Raw genomic sequence first — 22,730 nt, forward strand, 5'->3', positions numbered from 1 at the left:
CCAACACTTGCTGTTTCTAGACTTGTGTTATTCCCAACCAGTGTGAGGTGATTATCTCATTGTTGTTTTGGTTTCTACCCTAGCACAATGGGTAGGGCATTTGCCTTGCACGTGGCCGACCTGGGCTTGATTCCTCCGTCCCCTCTCGGAGAGTCAGGTAAGCTACCGAGAGTATCCTGCCCGCACAGCAGAGACTACAAGCTACCCCTGGCGTATTCAATATGCCAATAACAGTAACAAGTCTCACAATGGAGACGTTCCTGGTGCCCGCTCGAGCAAATTGATGAACAAGGGGATGACAGTGCTACAGTGCTCCTGCCAGCTCAGCAAGATGAAGAAACTACTCCAGGGTGCTAGAGTAGGAGTGAGAGCAACAGTGCAGTGGGTCAGGTGCTTGCCTTCCATGCAGCTGAGCCAGGTTTGATACCAGAACCACGATACACTGCCAGGTATGATCTGTGCACAGGACCAGGTGGTGTGGACCCCAAACCCATAAAAGAAATGATGCCATAGTCTGGATTGCAATTGAAGCACTTCTTTTTCCTGAAAAGAGCAGGACTTCAGCATTTCTGTCCTCATCTGCCTACTGGTTCCTGGCATCAGGCCCAGGAAGTGTGAACAAACAGGTGGGGGTCCCCTCTTCCACCCAGTTCCCTCTAAGAGAGGGCTATGGGTGCAGCATGCTGAGAATGGCTTTCTTTTCCATCCCACGCCTGTTTACCGAGGCATCACAGTTCACAGCAGATTTGGTGTTACTGTATTCTTGCAGTATTGCTACTTACTGAGAGTTTTGGCCCTGGCTCCTGAGATAGTGGCTTCATATGAGGAGACAAGCTGAGTTGGTATCAGGTTCCTACTCCACTCACCACCAGCAGCCTCCTACAAAGCCTTACTCCCAAATCGAGTGCATTATTTTAGAAATATCGATGGGGCATTATCTACCTAATCTCTTCCCAAGGGAATATAACTGCAAACACTGAATAGATTATGGCAAAGGGCAGCTGGGAAGATATAGACATAGGCTCGATTATATAGCCTCTAGTTTTGGGAAGTAGGGTTGGAGAAATAGGGAGTAGGTAAGTGGCCTGGGAGGACCCTACCTGGAGTCAGAAAAATATCAAACACTGATCACTGATTTCATAAGCTACTTCTTTCAGAGGACTCATAATTTGATTAAATCAGCATAGCAGTTTATGCACCAGATCAGTTTTTATGGTCTTCAATCATGGACGAGAGTCCATGGAAAAGTTAATACTACATAACATCTGTCCACAGGTATAAAAACGTCAAAAACCACTACATTAGGGCATTGGTGAATGCAAGACAACTTTCAACATTCTACAATAACTGCTGTATTTTATACTTTCGAAATTGTAGAATAATCTGACATACCTGGGTCCTCTCGAGGCTAACAAATTCCTAGCAATAGTAATCACCTTGTCTTTTGTGCAAATCAGTCACAAGTCTATATCCCAAACACCTGTCCTTTAACACACACAAGCCAGTAACTTCACTGCAACCCTAAAAACCCATTCTACTAAAATACTCCAATCCTTGTGTCTGAATTTGCCTAGCATGGCTTACCACTCCTGCCTTTTGTTTTTTGCTTTTTTGGGGGGGCTAAAGCTAGTGCTATTCTGGGGGTTACTCCTCGCTCTGCACTCAGGAATCATTCCTGGCGGTGCTTGGAGGACCATATGGGTGTTAGGGATTGAACTCGGGCTGGCTGTGTGCCAGGCAAACACACTACCTGCTCCAGCCCTTAATCTGTTCTGCGGAAATCCTAAGGCCATGTATTCATTACTTCTACCTGACCTTGGGGGCTGTAATTTACAACAGCTGTCTCTGTTACCTTACTGTATACAGTTAGAACAAATCTTGGGCACATTTCAAAATAATAATTTAGACCCAAGGATGTGGCTTAATGGTAGAGTACTTGCCTTATATACATGAGGCATTGAAATCAGATCCCTGGCAACACCAGTCTCTATCCCCAGCAGCCCAAGAGTACCCCAACAAGTGAGTGTGACCTGAGGCACTGGAACAAAGCATATACCTCACACAAACCCCCAAAGAATTTAATGTATCAGTAAAATAGAAACAAAAAAAGGACACATACACTGTGCCCATTTAAAAAAAAAGAATGGAATCTATAACCTCTTCTAACTTATACCATACTTACTGGTTAGGGCTGAATATTAGCTCCTAGCATCATGAACAAAAATTTCTACTCTTGACATTTCTATTCAATATTATATTTCAGATTCTAACCAAAACAACTAAGCAAGAAAAAGAAAAGGCACCACACAGAAAAGACAGTAAACAGTATTTGAGGATGACATTCTTATATACAGAAACTTTTATTTAATTCACTAAATAACCAAAGGAGCAGTTAAGGTTGTAGGATATAAGAATATATAGAAAACAATTTTATTTCTATGTGAGGTGAACAATCTGAAATTGACTTAATTCATTTCATCTGAAAGGAAAATGAAGGGCAGGAGCAATGTACAGTGGGTAAGGGGCTTGCTTTCCAAGTAGCTGACCCAGGTTTGATTGCTGGCATCCCATACAATTCTCCAAGCTGCCAGGAGTAATTCTGGAGTGTAGAACCAGGAGTAACCTGACCATTACTGGGTGTGGCCAAGAATAAATTTAAAGATGCAAGAAGAGTCTAAAATCAAGAAAATTTAAGGGGAAAAAACCCCTTAAATTTGGAAAAACGGCTTCACATGGTTAAGATGGTAATTCTCCCCTTCCTAAACTGCAATATTTAATACGGTAACAGAATTCCAGCCAAGAGATTTGTAGGAAATGACAAGTCGATTGTGAAATTTATACTGAACTGCAAGGCACCCAGAACAATCTTAACCATCTTTAGAACTCACATTCTGGGGCTGGAGCGATAGCACAGCGGGTAGGGCGTTTGCCTTGCATGTGGCTGACCCGGGTTCGATTCCCAGCATCCCATATGGTCCCGTGAGCACCGCCAGGAGTGATTCCTGAGTGCAGAGGCAGGAGTAACCCCTGTGCATCGCCAGGTGTGACCCAAAAAGAGCAAAAAAAAAAAAAATTACTGGGGCTGGAATGATAGCATAGCGGGTAGGGCGTTTGTCTTGTACGCGGTCGACCTGGGTTCGATTCCCAGCATCCCATATGGTCCCCTGAGCACCGCCAGGAGTGATTCCTGAGTGCAGAGCCAGGAGTAACCCCTGTGCATCACCAGGTGACCCAAAAAGAAAAAAAAATAGAACTCACATTCTCCAATTATGAACCTTAGAACAAACCAACAGTGATCAAGGAAATGTAATATGGCCAAATGATAAGACATACAGAATAATGTAGTGGAACTGAGAGTCTACAAATAAATCTAGATGTCTACAGCTGACTGCTTTTCAACAATGCTGCCAAATGAGGAAACAGCTTTGTAACAAACCCAACAGTCATATGCAAAATAATCAATTTGGCCTCTTACCTCATAGCTTACACACAGAAAAATTGACTCAAAGTGTACTAAAGACCTAAACGTGATCGGGACTCCGCCTACCGACCCGAGGGACTCTCCCACCGGCTCCCGGGCAGCGGGGGCTCCCCTGGAATGCCCAAACTCCCAATCAGGTACTCACAGGAGGATTGGGACTCCGCCTACTGACCCGAGAGACACTCTCCCACCGGTTCCCGGGCAGCGGGGGCTCCCCTGGAACCCCCCCCCCCCCAACTCCCTGCGCTGCGTGGGCATGCTACCCCTCCCTGTGCCCCAAGAGATTACTGGGGGCGTGGCCACTTGCCGAGCGCAGTTGTAATTTTTCTTATATTATACACTCTATAACCTATTTCTCCGAAAATCACCCTGGCCATCTAAATCCTTTTTTGCCAACTAGTCCTTTAGCTGATTTGAATTTCACAAAAGCTGTCAGTAAACAATAGAATCTGAACAAACTCCTCGTAAAGACAGCATAGCCTTAAGTCACCACAAAAGGCCCACATAAACCAAGAGGAGCGCCTGAGAAGTATTCTGGAATTGGAACAAAGCCACCATCATCAACTTAGCACAAACAGAATCCCCCCTGCAGAAAGAGGGAATCGGGATAGACAACTAGAAGGCTACAACTCTAGACTTCCATAACAATACGGAGAAACAGCGAAAATCCCCTCCACAAAGAGAAGATGAAGAAAAGATTCCAGAAATCTCCACAGGGTCTACTCACATACTGGACCTCTCAGAAAAAGAATTCAGAGAAGAAATCTTGAAGAGAGTCGATGTACTCAAAGCAACCTTAATCTAATAAATTAAGGGAGGATGTGAATGATGTTTTGGAACGGTCAACCAAGAAAATGCAAGAAGAAATAAGATCAGAAATTTCAAAGTTATGAACAGATGTCACAAAACTACGAACAGAAGTCACACAAATAAAGGAGTTGGTAGATGAATTAAAAATCTCAGTAGGTGCCCTCAACAGTAGAATGACTACAGCCGAAGACAGAATCAGTGAGCTTGAAGATGAGCTGCAGAAAGCTTACAAACAACAAATAATGGCAAAAGACCTCAAAATGGCTATAGAATGAATCAAGAGTCCTTGGGGATGACTTCAAGAGGAACAACATAAGAATCATTGGAGTACCAGAAGCACAGGGAGGTAATCACAATGAGAAAAAAACACAGTGAAAGACATCATTGCTAAGAAATTCCCAGAGCTGGAGAAGACAGGCATCCAGATCCAAGGAGTCCCAAGAGTACCAGCAAAAAGAGGCCCAAATAAAAAGACTACAAGGCATATCATAGTCAAATGACGGATGTGGTGGATAGACAATTCTGCAAGCAGCAAGGTCAAAGAAGGAAATCACATACAAAGGAGCACCCCTCAGATTTACAGCAGACCTACCAGAGGAAACCCTCCGAGCTCGAAGGCAATGGTGGGACATAGTGAAAAAACTCAATGAAATGTACGCCTCACCAAGAATACTTTATCCGGCTAAACTCTCACCCAAACTCGAAGGAACCATACACTATTTCTCGGATAAACAACAGATCAGGAACTTCATAAGCTCAAAACCAAACTTAAAAGAAGGACTAAAGGGGCTACTGTAAGTCAAGGAAGAACCCCACAAGAACAACAAACCCCACAGAAAGATGACACAAAACCCCATGACAATAATCTCTCTCAATGTCAATGGCCTAAATGCACCAAATAAGAGACATAGAGTGGCAAAATGGATTCGGAAACTAAACCCAACATTCTGCTGCCTGCAAGAAACATACCTGAACAGTCAGGGCAAACACAGACTCAAAGCCAAAGGGTGGAAAACAATCCTGCAAGCAAGCAACTCCCTCAAAAAAGCTGGGGTGGCAATACTAGTATCCAACAACATAGATTTCAGGTTGAAAAAGATTAGGAGGGACAATGAAGGTCACTTCCTATTTATCAAGGGATATGTTCAACAGGAAGAAATCACACTCTTAAACGTATATGCACCTAATGAGAGACCAGCTAAATACTTAAAACAAATCCTAATAGACTTTAAGGAGGACATCGCTAATAGCACAATAGTAGTCGGAGACTTCAACACTGCCGTATCACCTCTGGATAGATCGACAAGAACAAAACTCAGCAAGGAAACACGGACTCTAAAGGAAAAAAATAGAAGAGAGAGGCCTAATAGACCTATACAGGGCTTTACACCCCCCCAAAGAAAGAATACACATTCTTTTCCAGTGCACATGGAACATTCTCCAAAATAGACCATGTACTGGGCCACAAAACATCCCTCAATAAAATCAGAAAAATAGAAATTGTATCAACTATCTTCTCAGACCATGATGCACTGAAGATAGAAGTTAATCACAAACAGACGCAAAGAATCAAAACAAACACTTGGAAATTAAACAGCTCAGTGTTGAACAATAAGTGGGTCAGGAAGGAAATCAACGAAGAAATCGAGATACCTCGAAACAAATGAGAATGAAGACACAAGCTACCAAAACCTATGGGATGCAGCTAAAGCTGTGTTAAGGGGAAAATTTATAGTCTGCAAGCATTCCTTAGGAAGGAAGAAAGGGCCTACATAGGTAGCTTGACTTCACAGCTCAAGGCCTTAGAAAAGGACCAGAAAAAGGAACCCAAACCAGACCAAAGGAAAGAAATAATAAAAATTAGAGCAGAAATTAACGACATGGAAACCCAGAAAACAATCCAAAAGGTCAATGAAACCAAGAGCTGGTTCTTTGAGAAAATAAACAAGATTGACAAACCACAAGGAAGACTCACAAAGAAAAAGAGAGAGAACCCTAATAAACCGAATCAGGAATGAAAATGGGGATATCACAACAGAAACCAATGAAATTCAAAAGATCATCAGAGACTACTTCGAAAGCCTGTATGCCACGAAACAAGAGAACCTAAAAGAAATGGATGAATTCCTTTGATTCCTACAATCTCCCAAGACTGAACAAAGAAGACTTGGAATACCTGAAAAGGCCCATTAACATTAAGGAAATTGAAACTGTAATCAAAAATCTCCCCCAAAACAAAAGCCCAGGTCCAGATGGATTCACTAGCGAATTCTTCCAAACATTTAAAGAAGACCTGTTGCCAGTTCTCCTCAAGCTTTTCCAGGAAATTGAAAAAACAGGAACTCTCCCAAACAGTTTTAATGAAGCACACATCTCCCTAATACCAAAAGCAAACAAAGACACCACTAAGAAAGAAAATTATAGACCAATATCCCTGATGAACACCGATGGGAAGATCCTCAACAAAATGTTAGCAAATAGGATCCAACAACTCATCAAAAAGATCATACACTATGACAAAGTGGGATTCATCCCAGAGATGCAAGGATGGTTTAACATTTGGAAATCAACCAACATAATCCATCATATCAACAAAAGTAAAGATAAAAACCATATGATCATATCAATAGATGCAGAGAAAGCATTTGACAAGATCCAACATCCATTCATGATGAAAACCCTCACCAAAATGGGTTTTGGAGGAACTTTCCTCAAGATAGCTGAAGCCATCTACCAAAAGCCTATGGCAAGCATTATCCTCAATGGGGAAAAACTAAGGGCCTTTCCTCTAAGATCAGGCACAAGACAAGGATGCCCACTCTCACCACTTCTGTTCAATATAGTACTGGAAGTACTTGCAATAGCTGTTAGACAAGAAAAAGAGATTAAGGGCATCCAGATAGGAAAGGAAGAAATCAAACTCTATTTGCAGACGATATGATACTATATCTAGAGAAGCCTAAAGCCTCCACTAAGGAACTCTTAGAAACAATAGACTTATACAGTAAAGTTGCAGGCTACAAAAATCAATACCCAAAAATCCATGGCCTTCATATATGCAAACAACGAGGCAGAGGAAAGGGACATGAAAAAAGCAATCCCATTCACAATCGTGCCCCAGAAAATCAAGTGCCTCGGAATCAGCTTAACCAAGGAAGTAAAAGACCTATACAAAGAAAACTATAAAACGCTACTCCATGAAATAAAAGAGGACATGAGGAAATGGAAACATATACCCTGCTCATGGGTAGGGAAAATCAATATTGTCAAAATGGCAATACTCCCCAAAGCATTATATAGATTCAACACGATCCCTATAAGGATACCTATGACATTCTTCAAAGAAATGGATCAAGCAATCCTAAAATTCATATAGAACAACAAACGCCCACGGATAGCTAAAACAATTCTTGGGAAAAAGATGATGGGAGGCATCACCCTCCCCAACCTCAAACTTTACTACAAAGCAGTAACAATTAAAACAGCATGGTACTGGAACAAAGGCAGAGCTGCAGACCAATGGAACAGGGTGGAATATCCCTACACACAACCCCAAATATATGATCATCTAACCTTTGATAAGGGAGCAAGAGATGTGAAGTGGAGCAAGGAAAGCCTCTTTAACAAATGGTGCTGGCACAACTGGACAACAACATGCAAAAGAATGGGCTTAGACCTCGACCTGATACCATGCACGAAAGTCAGATCAAAATGGATTAAAGACCTCAACATCAGACCACAAACCATAAGGTACATCGAAGACAAGGTCGGCAAAACCCTCCACGATATTGAAGATAAAGGTATCTTCAAAGATGAGATGCAACTGGCCAACCAAGTGGAAACAGAGATAAACAAATGGGACTACATTAAACTAAAAAGCTTCTGCACCGCAAAAGATACAGTGACCAGAATACAAAGACAATCTACAGAATGGGAAAGGATAGTTAAACAATACCCATCAGTAAGGGGTTGATATCAAGGGCATATAAAGCACTGGTGGAACTCTACAAGAAGAAAACATCCAACCCCATCAGAAAATGGGGCGAAGAAATGAACAGAAACTTTCCCAAGGAAGAGATACGAATGGCCAAAAGGCACATGAAAAAGTGCTCTACATCACTAATCATCAGGGAGATGCAGATCAAAACAACCATGAATACCACCTCACACCACAGAGACTGGCAAACATCTAAGAGAACAAAAGCAACCACTGTTGGAGAGGATGTGGGGAGAAAGGGACCCTTCTACACTGCTGGTGGGAATGCTGACTGGTTCAGTCCTTTTGGAAAACAATATGGACGCTCCTCAGGAAATTAGATATTGAGCTCCCATTTGACCCATCAATACAACTGCTGGGAATATATCCCAGAGAAGCAAAAGTATAGTCGAAATGACATCTGCACTTATATGTTCATCGCAGCACTATTTACAATAGCCAGAATCTGGAAAAAACCTGAGTGCCCTAGAACAGATGACTGGTTGAAGAAACTTTGGTACATCTATACAATGGAATACTATGCAGCTGTTAGAAAAAATGGTCATGAATTTTGCATATAAGTGGATCAGCATGGAAAGTATCATGCTAAGTGAAATGAGTCAGAAAGAGAAAGACATACAAAGATTGCACTTATCTGTGGAATATAGAATAACAGAGTAGGAGACTAACACCCAAGAATAGTAGAAATAAGTACCAGGAGGTTGACTCCATGGCTTGGAAGCTGGCCTCACATTCTGGGGAGAGGATAGCTCAGACAGAGAAGGGAACACCAAGTAAAATGTGGTTGGAGGCCATGGCGGGGACGGGGGGGGGGGGGGGGGGGGGAGGGGGGGAAGGGTGAGGTGTGCTGAATGTAGATTAGAGACTGAACACAATGGCCACTCAACACCTTTATTGTAAACCACAACACCTAATTAGAGAGAGAGAACAAAAGGGAATACCCTGCCACAGTGGCAGGGTGGGGTGGGGGGAGATAGGATTGGGGGGGGTGGGAGGGATGCTGGGTTTATTTGTGGTGGAGAATGGGCAATGGTGAAGGGATGAGTTCTAGAACTTTGTAGGAGGGAAACATGAGCATGAAAATGTATAAATCTGTAACTGTACCCTCACGGTGATTCACTAATTAAAAAATAAATTAATTAAAAAAAAAGACCTAAACGTAAGAACTAAGACTGTAAAAGAAAACAAAGGAATAAACTATCCAGGGGCTGAAGAGGTCTCAGGGTAAGGTGCTTGACTAGTACATGGCCAATGTCAGTAAAGCATATGGTCCAACTTCACAGCACAGAACCAAGCAGAACTAACTAGGTGTGACTCCCAACAAAAAAAGCCCTTCTTATCCTTTACCTAGTGACACACAGATACACACAGAAAAAAAGATAGGTCATCAAAAAAAAGTTTCCAAGGACATGATCATAGTAAAGACAACCGGAATGGCTGAAACAGAAACCTTATTAAGGAATTCTATTAAAACACATCAATAGCTCAACATAAAAATCACCAAACAGCCTAATTTAAAAATGAGAAAGGAATGAATATTATTTCTCCGAGGAAGATAATACTGATGGGCAATAAATATATACAAAAAGATGCCTGATAGCATTAATCATCAGAAAATGCACATAACAACTCTAAGACAAACTGTATTACTTAAAAGGCATTAAGTCAGAGTACTGGATCAAAGAAAATAAGAGCCTCCATACACTATAGGTGAGAATATAAAAAAGCTGCTTTAAAAACGGTATGACAGTTCTTCAAACAAGCATAATCATTATTATGCAATTATACAGCTAGGTTCATAAACAAGAAAGAACAGTTCAGACATGTAAACATATCTAACAGCATTATTCACAGTACTGACCAGATGAATATTCAATCTGACATCTGCAAACTGAGAAATTAGCAAAATGGTGTGTCCATACAGTAATCCAGTAATCAAGAAATAGAACGTTAATGTTACAAGATCTTAAAAAAATACACTATTTCGGGCCGGAGCAATAGTACAGTGGGTACAATCTCCGGCATCCCATATGATCCCCCAAGCACTGCCAGAAGTAATTCCTGAGCGAAGAGTGAGGAGTAACCCCTGAGCATTGCTGGGAGTGACCCAAAAAGGGGAAAAAAAAAAAACCCAACAACAAAAAAACCATACAAAAAAAACCCAAAAACCCACTATCAAAAGATTATCATCTGGTAAGGAAGCCAAACAGGGTAATATAGAATAAAATGTTTAAAACTAAGACTAGGAGAAGTAGCTCAGTTGTGGAGCCAAGTGCCTTGAATATGTGTAGCTCTGGACTCAATCCCCCAGAATTGCAAAAGAAATAAAATTGGGAGAATAAAGATGATGAGAGGAGCTAAAGGGTGCAGCTCTTCAGAGGTTCTAAAATGTTCTAAAACTTTAGATTTAGGGGCAGAGATGGCAGCGGTAAAGTGCTACCTTGCATGTGACTGACTCCTTTGATCACAGCATTACAAGGTCCCCTGAATATTCAGAAGTGACTCCCCCCAAAATGAGTTGGGAGTAGCTTCCAACCATCACCAAGTGTGGAAAAAAATGCAGTTACTCTACCAATATTAAAGGCTAGTGAAAAATACACCTGAAATTGACGTTCTTTGGGTTAGGTTTTCTGTTTTCTTTTTGGGGACATAACATCTAATTAATTGATCACATTTAACTTTTAATCATTTGTCTGAGAAGTTATACTACGTAGACAGTTTAAAACTCTGTGACACCAGAAAATCTTACAATTTAATTATCTGTTAGTCTGATTTCCAAGATATTTTCTGCAATATAAGTGAACAGTAAGAGACAGGCAAAAATAGCAACCAAAAGTATGCGAAGCTATATTACTGGGGAAAAGGGGAGAAAATGTCAAGTTGTATAAATGGGAAAGAAGACCTCATGTATGAGGTCATCACTACATTATGTCCCTTTATTAAAAACCATTGGGGAAGAGAGAAAAACTATCAAGTTGTACGAGAGGGAAAGAATACCTCACATATTAGATCATCAGTATATTAAATCCCTTTCAGATTATCAAATGATTGTTATTTAGTCTATAATGCCTTTATCTAAATATTTATATATAGATATTACATCTCTCTCCATAGTCATCTTAAATGCTCCTATCCAGGGGCTAGAGCAGGTAGGGCATTTGCCTTGCACATTACCGACCCGGGTTCGACCCCAGCATATCCCAGCATCCCCCAGCACCGCCAGGAGTAATTCCTGAGTGCAGAGCCAGGAGTAACCCCTGAGCATCACTGAGTGTGACCCAAAAATAAATAAATAAATCATAACAAATTATTTTACTTTGTGTCTTTAGTATAGTCTTTTAGTACAGTGATTCATGGAAGATAAGTTGGTTAGGTGGGCAATTTGTTCAGAAAAATCTTAAATTTAACCAATGCATTAAAAAAGATATGACTGTTACAAGGTCCTAGAATAAATAATAAGCCATATTTTATCCTAAAATGTTGTAATCAAGCTTAAAGACCCATGATTTGGAGATTCATTTACTTATGATCTATTGTCATCGAAGAAAAAATGTATACCACACATTCACCATACTGCATTGGTTAAAAAAATTATTAAAACTTGAGAGTACATTTCTCTTGTCAATTTTTTTATTTGAACTTGTGCAAAGAAATGAAATTCACTGAATTATATTTAGATCTTTAAATTACTCATTTAACAAGTTCATTTAAATAAGTTCAATATTCCATAAGAGACAAGCAGCTTAAATACAAGTTTGAGTACTATCAATAAAAAAGTAATAAAATCCAAGTCATAGTCAAATTTTCAAAAAGGCAACATAACATTACTAACCTGACTAAAAGGCCGCACTCGTACTGCTACTTTCACACTGTCAATACTTGGCATAGTCATTTTCATCATTTTCCCATCATTTGTGTTGTTATTTGGTAAAAAAATAACGTAGAAAGCACTTTTATGCTTCACACTAGAACACTAAAAGCTTAGCCAACAAAGCAATTTGTTTCCAGATGATCAATTATTAATGGTTCATTCATTACACACTATCTATTACATGTTATAAATTATTTTACAACACTCATTTATTGATGATTTTATAGCCAACATTAAACATCACCAAATGCAGTCATACCAGTATTTCCTTTTCTTTCCCAAGTCTAATGACCCCCTTTCCCATCCTGAATAGTCTATACTTGAGGTCCTATGAAAATTTGTCAATTTAAAAACCTGAATAGTAAGGGATTTCTGTGATTCTGTAGCTTTTTCCTTCACAGCAAGACTAATATACTAACATATACAAGGCGTACCAACAATCTATGAAATAGATGTTTTGCATTTCCCTTCCTTTTTAAAAACCCTTTTTATATGCAGCTGATAGTGGGCAGTGAACCGGTCAATCTAACCTGGATAATAAGTCTCTGAGTAATCGAGACATTAAAGACAAATAATTTTTAAGTTTGCTGAACAAGAAATGCCAACATTATAGTTAACCAATGCATTACTTGAAAAATTACTCATTTGAGGTAGATTATACAAATTTGTTAAACTACAAAACAAGCGGCAAGATAACATGCCTATACTCAAATTCCAACAAAGTTCAACAGCTAATGACAAAAATATACATGAGTATAAATCTTAATCACAGAAGCAAAGTGCATAAATTATAAAACAGCAACTTAAAGAAAAAAACAACAGTTCAATCATCCTCATTGTAAGATTGGTCTAGTAACACTTTAACTAGAGAAAGAGAAAAGGAGCAAGGCCAACCAGTATATGAAATCATCATTAAAACATAAATCCCCTCTCAAAAATCTAACAGACACAAATTGTGAAGTATATATACTTTATTTAACATTCCATAAAACCTTATTTACATATTATATAAATGTCTTAATATAAAATAGAAAAAACTACCTACACCAAAAGAATCATACCCCACATGGAGTTCTATACTTATTAAAGACCTTCTGTTTACAAAAATTTACAATCATTTATATAAATTATTTTCTTCCAAATTAGACATTTTAATAATCCACACAATTCTGATGACTTTACAAATAGGTGTGCATTAAAAAAAAATCTGCAAAATTACAGCATTTTTCTGCGTAAAACTTGCTTTGGAAAGGAAGATGGCTTTTTTCTGCTCCTTCCTAAAGCTTTTCCAGTTACTTCTGCAGTTTTTCTTGGTTTCTTTTTTCCTCCATCAACTGGACTTGCCAAAGGAGAAATCAGCTTAATTTCTACTGGAGGAGGTGACCAAGAACTTTCTTTTTCTGTGTTCCTGAAAAAAAAAAATATATTACATATTAAAAATAACATCATTATATATATATGTATATGTATATACACACATACATATAAACTTATTTTCTTTAAAACTTTTAATAATGTGTTCCAATTTTCCTTTAATTTCCTAAAAGACTGATCAGCTTTCATAAATGATAGAGACCCACCTTCCATAATAAAAGCTAAAATCACAATAAATCAGTGCTTATAAAATGGTCAAAAAGAATTATCCTGTTACAAAAACAAACAAACCTATAGATGCAAAATGAAGTTACTTGTGCCAAGCCCCACAGCATCAAACTGGGACTTAATACTAACCTAATAATAGTTACAGTCTTTTCCTCCAAGGAGCTATAACTATAGTGAGGCTCTCATGGAGCCTTTTCTAAACTTAATATTAACAAAACAAAACAACAGTATTAAGAGACAAATGGGTAAATATTATAGCACAGAAAAAGTCATACTTGCTTGTCTGTTTCGGTTTTGTGGACCTGATTCTTTTCACTTTTTCCTTTCCCACAGTTTCTACTGATTGAGCATCATCAACCTAAGGGTTAAAATTTCAGATTTTAACTTTTGAAATTGAAATTCAGACAGATCCACTCTCATTCAAAAAACATGTGAAACAAAGCTTTTGAGTTTAAACTCACCTAGTACAGAAAATATGAGGGCTGGAGAGAGCTCAACGAGCTGAGCAAAGGCGCTGCCTGTGGGCAGCCCAGGTTTGATCCGTGTCACTTCATGCTTCTCCCAGCACTACTGGCAGCTACCCCAAACACAAAACTGGGAGCAGCGCCTGGGCACTACTGTCCTTTGTTTCTCTTTCCCAGACGGTTATCGATATTTTGTCAGTTACATAATTTTGAATGTTTCCAATGTCTTTATATTCCCATTGCTTTGACTTAAATCCAGGGCACTCGTCAACTCCTAAGAATTAGACCACCAGGAACATCCCCGTCCCCCCCCAGCCCTACCCTGTGTTAGGGATTTAGTCCATAGCCTCATGCAAACTGAGGCAAGCACTCTTCTATTAAGTCAAGCATAGCAGGTAGGGATTTTGCCTTGCATGAGGCTGACTCGGGTTCGATTTCTCTGCCGCTCTTGGAGAGCCCTGCAAGCTACTGAGAGTATCACACCCACATGGCAGAGCCTGGCAAGCTACCCGTGGCATATTCGATATGCCAAACAAGTCTCACAAGGGAGATGTTACTGGTGCCCGCTCGAGCAAATTGATGAACAACGGGAGGACAGTGCTACAGTGCACACTTGACCTAATCAGGAGTTATTTTATTTTATTTTTTTTGGTTTTTGGGTCACACCCGGTGATGCTCAGGGGTTACTCCTGGCTCTGCACTCAGGAATTACTCCTGGCAGTGCTCAGGGGACCATATGGGATGAGGATTCGAACCTGGGTCTGCCGTGTGCAAGACAAATGCCCTACCCGCTGTGCTATTGCTCCAGCCCCTCAGGAGTTATCTCATATCACTTATCTTCAAATCTACAGATATTTCAATCTAAATGAGTCTTGAATCTAAATGAGATTTATGTGAAAGTACAGTGGGTAGGGTACTTGCTTTGCATGTGGCTGAGTTGGGCTCTAATCTCCAGCATCCCATATGGTCCCCCAAGCGCTGACAGGAGTGATTCCCGAGCACTTGAGCAGAGTTAGGTAAACTCTCTCCACCACTCACTCAACCTATAAATTAGTCTTACCACACTGTGAAGTATTTATTTGTAGTTTTGGCTCTTCACAGGAATATGACTAAGTTAATTAATCATATTTTCTTTTGGGTTTGAGGCCATAACATGGGGTGCTCATGGGCTACTCCTGTCTCAGTGTTCACTCCCCAGCACTTTCAGGGGTGGGTAGGGGGGGAAGATGGAGGTATCATATAGTGTTGGAATCAAGCTGGGGCCTCTCCAGTAAGCAAGTAAAGCGTGTGCTTCAGTGCTCTGAGCCATCTCCCTGGCCTGGCTGAATTATTTTTGTGTACACTTTTGCTCTTGCATATATGCTTAGGAATGCAATAAACATAAGTATTTCCCTTAAACTCAAACTCCTGATCTACTTTTAGCATTATGATCAATTATATGACAGAGTCAATTCCACTTTTTCTATGTCAATCAAGGGAGAAAAACTTAACAAATAATTACATCATAAGATGCCCCACCCACCCCAAGTTAAAAACCTTTCCTTTATGCATGCTTAGCACATGTGTGTATGGGCGGGGGTCCTTGGTTTGCTTCCTGGCACTGTATCCAAATATCACTGGGAGTGAACCCCAAACACAGAGCTGGGAGTAGCACCTGGGAGCAGGTAATAGACCCCGAGTATGACCCAAAACAAACCTTTCCTCTAATAAGTATTTAAAACACAAAACTATCTTAAAGGTAGGGTCCTAAAGTATAGGCAAGGAATGTGGAACTTTTAATATATAAATGTAAACTTCTATTTTTTTTGCTTTTGGGTCACATCTGGCAATGCACAGGGATTATTCTTGGCTGTACACTCAGGAATTACTCCTAGAGGTCCTCGGGGGACCATATGGGATGCTGCAAATCGAACCTGGGTCAACTGTGTGCAAGGCAAATGCCCTACCCACTGTACTATCACTCCAGCCCCAGTAAGCTACTCTTAAAAATTAATTTAGGTGGTTACAGAATGTAGCTCTGTAGTTCAGCAAGAGTACTTGCTTTTCGAGCCCTTGAGTTGGTAAATGGTCTTGGGAGCAAAAGATACTTATTTCAAAAGATGGAATATAGCCTTAAAAAATGAAAAGCAGACTAAACAAGCACACAGATAAAAATTATGTTTCTTACCAATTTATCTACAAGTTTGGATGTACTCGTTGTGTTTTTCCGCCTGGTCCTTAAAGCAGGTGAGAAAACAAATTGAGAAGATAAATCGGAAACCAATTCCTTCAGCTGTGCTGGAGTCGATGTATTTTTAGCTAAAGAAAGGTGGGAGTATAGAATTAAAAGGGGGGTAGAATTAAAAATCACTGTACCACTATATATACGTATCTCACTCACACACACACACACACACACACACACACACACACACACACACGCACATATATGGATCTATATAGGAAAACTTTGAACAAATGACGAATGGATATCACAAAGGAATAAACATCTTCCAAACTTAGAAAACATTATACATCCATGTTTGAAGGGCATCACTGCAACAATTCCAACCATCTTTTGGCAAATAATAGAATTAAAGAAGCAGATACTATGTTGTACTATCCCAATAATTTTATCTTTATTGTTCAATTAGTTCCCTCCTTCACTGCATTTCACCTTTGCATTTCCAGTTACCTATGGACAATCATCCAGAAACATTAAAAACAAGAGAATAAGAGACTATGTTCACATAACTTTTATTTTTGTTTTGGGGCCCCACCTGAGAGTGCAGGGCTTACTCCAGGTTTAGGAGTCAGCTTCGACAAGCAAAGTGCCTTAACCTTAACCTCTGTACTATCTCTCTGGACCCAGCACACACATAACTTTTATCAGTTATAGTAGTTTACTTGCATGTTATTTTTGGTAATATTTAATTTTGCCTATTTTATAAATTAGACTTTACCAAAGGTATGAACAATACAGATATAGCATAAATAGGATTTGGTATGTATTATCCAGTGTTTCAGCAATCACAGGTTGGGGAGGCAGTGGCATTATATAAATCTAAGCTAGTTTGTTTCATACATAATTCCTAGTATATCAGAGACAAGATTTAATTTACAAAAGTAATTTTATCTTTTTTTTTTCTTCCACTTTCTGGGTTACCCCCAGTGATGCTCAGGGATTACTCCTGGCTCTGCACTCAGGAATTACTCCTGGTGGTGCTTGGGGGAATCTATATGGGATAGTGGGGATCGAACCCAGGTAGGCCACGTGCAAGGCAAATGCCCTACCCGCTGTACTATCGCTCCAGCCCCTACAAAAGTACTTTTATCTATTTAAAATTTTTCTCTTTTTATTAATTTGGGGAGAGGGAGAGGTGTTGTGCCACACTTAGCAACGTTCAGGGGCTATTTGTGGCTCTACAATCTAAGGATCATAATGGTGCCAGGGGTCCACATGATGAAGGCAAGTGCCTTAACCCCTCTACAATCTCTCCAGCAGTACAAAGTAATTTTATTTCAGAGAAGACTCGACCTAATTTCCCCTATAACCAGTCCAGGGAAACAGAGAAGTTCACATTAAACAAAGAAAAAGAAAGCTGAGAAATTATACAGAAAAACAAACTGACAGGGAGATACATCATAGCTAAATAAGTTAAATACTAGGAATTGATATAAAATATGTAACTAAAGAGATCAGAAAGATAATACAAGGGGGCTGGAGCAATAGCACAGTGGGTAGGGCATTTGCTTTGCATGCGGCTGACCCGGGTTCGATTCCCAGCATCCCATATGGTCCCCTGAGCACCGCCAGAGGTAATTCCTGAGTGCATGAGCCAGGAGTAACCCCTGTGCATCGCCAGGTGTGACCCAAAAAGCAAAAAAAAAAAAAAAAGATAATATAAGGGCTAAGGCCCTTGCCTTTTACATATTTGACCTGCTTTGATCCCTGGCATTCTAATGTGGTCCCCCACCAAGCACCACCAAGAATGATCCCTAAGCACTGGTGGGTGTGGCCCAATACTTACATCCTCCCAAAAACGGAATTAAAAGTATCAACTTCTGTCCAAAGGTAACATAATGGGAGAACTGATGCATATAATTGAGTTGCGGGATGGTTGTGTTAGAATTATGCATGAGAAACCATTATTATTAACATGGCAAACCAAGAATCTCAGAAAAAAATTTTTAAATAGGGGTCAGAGCAGAAGAACAGTGGATAAGGCACTTTTCTTGCATGCAGCCACAGATCCCAGCATCCCATACAGTTGCCAAAGCCCACCAGTAGTGATCCCTAAGTGCACACACCTCTAGGTGTAGTCCCCAAACCCAAAACATAAATAGGCTTCAGGGTACCAAGCGTGCACGCATGCACGTATGCGCGCACACAAACACACACATACACACACACAGCCCCAAACCCCCAAAACAAAGTAGTCAACCCCCAAACAAAAAGCCTATTTAAATGAGTCAGGAAGAAAGAGACAGATATAGAAAGATCGCACTCATATGTGGAATATAAAGTAGCTGAGAGATACAAGCTTACAATGTTGCGATTCCTGGCAGACATTTCTCTGGACTTAGTTACTAAAATACTAAAATAAGAAATCCAAAACTATGCTGCTGCTAGTGCGGCCTCCTGACATCATATCTCTTCATTCTCAGCAATGGAAAACAAATTACCAAATGCTTTCTTTTCAGCAGATCGACTTTAGGGGGGGAGAAACTCCAAATCAAAAATAGTGAATTTTTTTGTTGAAATATTGAATGTAATCAAAGTAAAGTGAAAGTAAAGTGAAATTTACCAGTTACACATGCGGGGTGGGGGGCTGGGGAGGTGGGGGGAAGGGGGAGGTATATCGTGATTCTTGGTGGTGGAATATGTGTGCTGGTGAAGGGATGGGTATTTGAGCATTGTATAACTGAGACTTAAACCTGAAAGCTTTGTAACTTTCCACATGGTGAATCAATAAAAGAATTAAAAAGAAAAGCCTATTTAAAAAAATTAGAGTATACTCCTATGCAGTTACACCAGTGTCTCACTTTTTTGTTAACACCTTTAAGACCTTTTCCTTAATTGCTATTCACTCCTCAGAGAAATCTCAACAGCACAAATATACTGTGTATCTAGTTATGCCTATACACTATATATATTTATAAATTAAAGTACACACACACATAAATATTGGGGAGGGAAGTTTGGGCCACACCTGGTAGTGCTCAGGACTCCTGACTGTGTACTCAGAAATTATTCCTGGCAAATTCAGGGGACCATATGGGACACTGAGGACTGAATTTTGGTCGGGCTTGTCCAAGGCAAATGCCCTACCTTTGTACTATCGCTCCACACCACTGTCCCCGGACTCACCACCAAAAAGAAACCTTCTTTTGGACAGACACCACTCCTGTCAGAAGGATCAACTACAGTAACCAAACAGTATAATCACTGACTTAACATGGATATGTGGGAGTTTGGTTATGGAGACAGGAGAGTTGGTGGGGAACAGGGAAAATGGATTTAAGTAATCTCTGTACTATAATCAATATAATTTTGATGTTTCCTTTTAAAACAATTTACAGTTTTGATTCACAGATAATAAAAATGCTATTTTGGAAGACAACCAAAATCAAGTCATATAGGGTAGAATAAACCTGTGAAACATGAATGAATAGGATTTTTAAAAAGTATCAGGCTGAAGAGATAACTCAACATGCTGATCTGCATGCCTTGGATACAGGAGGCCCAACTTTGACTCCTGCACCAGTACCTTTCAGCACTGCCAGCTGTGGCTTCCAACACTCTTGAGGGAAAACGGAGGTGGGATAAAGGTGGAGGGATAGTTAAACAACAACCCAATTTCAAGCTGAAGACTTTGAAATTAAATTGTACAATGAAGAGAAAAAAAGAGAGAGAAAACAGTACCTTTAGTTTTCCTTGGTGCCTTTGAAATAGTAGGGGAAAGCAAGGACTCATTTTGTGGTTCAGAAAGGTTTGGCAACAAGATGGCCTTGCTAGATCTAGTCCTTGTGCTGCGTGAAGATTTAGTTAAAGCAGCTGTGGCAAGAAATTTTTCCTCCTGATTGCTTGATTCTTTCTCCATGCTTTCTTCTGATACTGAGCTCAATGGAAATTTTTGGCTTTGATTTTCAGTCCCTTTGTTAATTTTTTTCTTAGGGCTCATCACTGAGTCAAGTTCATTTGGCACTGAAACGGATTTCTCTAAAGCTAGTTTGCCAGAACGAGTATTTTTATTTGTAGCTGGGGTGTTTCTTGTAGATCTCCTTTGGACGCTGACAGCCTCTCTCTTTTTGGGACTTGTATCTTCCTTATGAGCTTTAGGTGTTACATCTTCAGTATTTATTTTTCTTGGTCTACCCCGTTTCTTAGGTGTAGCAGATATATCAAATTCTGCCTGGGGAGTCATCTGAGATGAATCAACTTTTGAATCTTCTACAGCAATTGCTCCACTAATTTCTTTATCTTTAATCCTTTTACTCTGTTTAATAAGCAGTTGCTGACCACTGGACTTTCCATCTTGTTTATATTCTATATTTTCAACAGCTTCTAACTTAGCACTTCTCAATTTTCTGGTACTCCTTCTAGGGCTTGCTGCTTTACTAATATTTGTATCATTTATGATTTCAAAACTTTCCTGATTTCCTATAGGTTTTTTAATTCTTTTAGAAGTCTTTGTAATAGATGAAATTTCTTCTTTCCTAAACGAAGTCTCTTCAATTGCTGGTTCCGAAAGCTGAGATAATTTTGACCTTTTTGATTCCCTACCTGGGGTAACCTGTAACTCTTGTTGCATTGCATTAATACTTTCTGATGTATCTGGACTCATTTCTTTTCTTCTTCTTCCTCTTCTAGGAGTAACAGATTTTAGAGGTATTTGCTGATTCTGAGACATTTCTTTGTCAGAAGAGGCACTTTCAGAAACCTCAGAAATTTCTTTTGTTTTCTTAGGTTTTTTTGTAACAGAAAGCCCTGGCATCTTATTTGCAGTAACATCTGCCAACTCTTCCTGTTGTGTTGTTTTTACATTCAGGCTTTGGACACGTGCTCTTGTACGAGTTCTGGAGGAAATCGTGTCATTAATTGGGCTGACATTTACAGTCACTGAACTTGCTTCCTGAACAGTCTTAGAGGTAGATTTGATTAACTTGGTGGAATGCATCACCTTTCGACTTACTAAAGGTGTATTTTCATGAATGGACTGTTCCACTGTGTCTGAAGTAATTTCTTTACTTCTTGTGTCTTTAATTACATCTAATAAATTTTCTGCAATTGCTACTTTAATTGGTTCAGGCACATATGGTAATGTTTCTGCCTTATGGGACTCTTGATCACTGGTTGTGATAGATGGCAAACTTGCAACATGTCCATGATTATTACCATTCCCACTGTGTATGTGTTTTTCCTCAACTGCTGTGTTGGTCGCTTTAGCTAATGCACTTGATGCTGCAGAATCACCTGTCTCAAGTTCCCCTTCTTCACCTTCCAATATCAAGGTAAAATTGCTCTGAGCCATATAAAGTTCCCCATCTACTTCAGCAATGTCACACTCAGCGGAGTCTTTATTCTCAGGCAAGTCACAGAACTGCTGCTCAATGGTATCAAAATTATATTGAAGCTTAAGAGTTCCTGAGGGATACAACTCATTAAATGAAAGACTCCTAGCCTCTCGTCCTGAACCTTGAGCTTCAAGCTTTTCATGTTCAGTCACCTAAAATGAATAAAAAAAAGATAATAGCATGGTTAAACAATTTCAATGCATACATTTTTTTCTATCTAAAGCATGATTTTTTAAAATGACCATTTCAACCTTTTTTTTCAATATGATATATACGTTTGGGTTTACTTTATAAAACAGCTGTTAAAGTAATCAAGACTTTCTTATTCAGTCAAAATTATTACACAAAAAGACTGAGATTTGTGACGAAATTAGAAATTCCACATTTCTCTGACTAAAGATAGTTTTAACAAAAACCTTGAAAATTATTATGATGCTAACAGTGAAAAAGAATAAAGGACTTTCTTTACTCTCACTCAAGAAAAAAAATTAACTGGAGAAAAGAAACAACCCCCAAATTGTGTTATATTGATAATCCCCAAATTACCTAACTAGCCACACTTTTCTAAACAGCATGATCCCCATAAGGTTGAAGAAGAATTCACCTACATAAGCTCCCTTGGGCTAGACTCAATCCTCTTCCCTTTGCTGGGGCTGCATAAACCATGAAATTCCTAAGGCTTTCAAGTTCAGTACCTCTCCTGCAAGGGTTTGGTGGAAGAAGGAATGGTCCTTGCATTTACCTTTTGGTAAGGGAAGGGGAGAAAAAGGAGGAGGTAGAAAGTAACAGAGAGATCTCCTGACCAAGAAGGTAGAACATTACCACCCACCTATACAATGACATTTTCCCAATCCCCAAACATTCAGAGAGATGAAAGAATGGAAATAAGGATTCCCAATTATACCAAAAACAAGGATTCCCAATTATCCAAGTCTACAAAAAGTTTCC

The 22,730-nt window shown here is 39.6% G+C and overlaps 1 protein-coding gene across 3 annotated transcripts in view; it reads right to left on the reverse strand.

The window, feature by feature from the left end:
• Positions 1–11,896: 11,896 nt before the first annotated feature.
• AHCTF1 (AT-hook containing transcription factor 1) overlaps positions 11,897–22,730 on the reverse strand; it is an 83,279-nt gene continuing 72,445 nt past the window's right edge. For all 3 annotated transcript variants that reach the window (XM_055146887.1, XM_055146885.1, XM_055146886.1), the window contains 4 exons: positions 20,131–21,934; positions 16,393–16,523; positions 14,037–14,119; positions 11,897–13,567 (listed from right to left, as the gene is read on the reverse strand). In XM_055146887.1, the coding sequence (XP_055002862.1) occupies positions 13,375–13,567; positions 14,037–14,119; positions 16,393–16,523; positions 20,131–21,934 (2,211 nt within the window). In that variant the 3' untranslated portion in view covers positions 11,897–13,374. The remainder of the gene's footprint in view (positions 13,568–14,036; positions 14,120–16,392; positions 16,524–20,130; positions 21,935–22,730) is intronic.

The sequence above is a fragment of the Sorex araneus genome, chromosome 9, assembly GCF_027595985.1.
Source record: "Sorex araneus isolate mSorAra2 chromosome 9, mSorAra2.pri, whole genome shotgun sequence".
In the NCBI taxonomy this organism is placed as follows: Eukaryota; Metazoa; Chordata; class Mammalia; order Eulipotyphla; family Soricidae; genus Sorex; species Sorex araneus.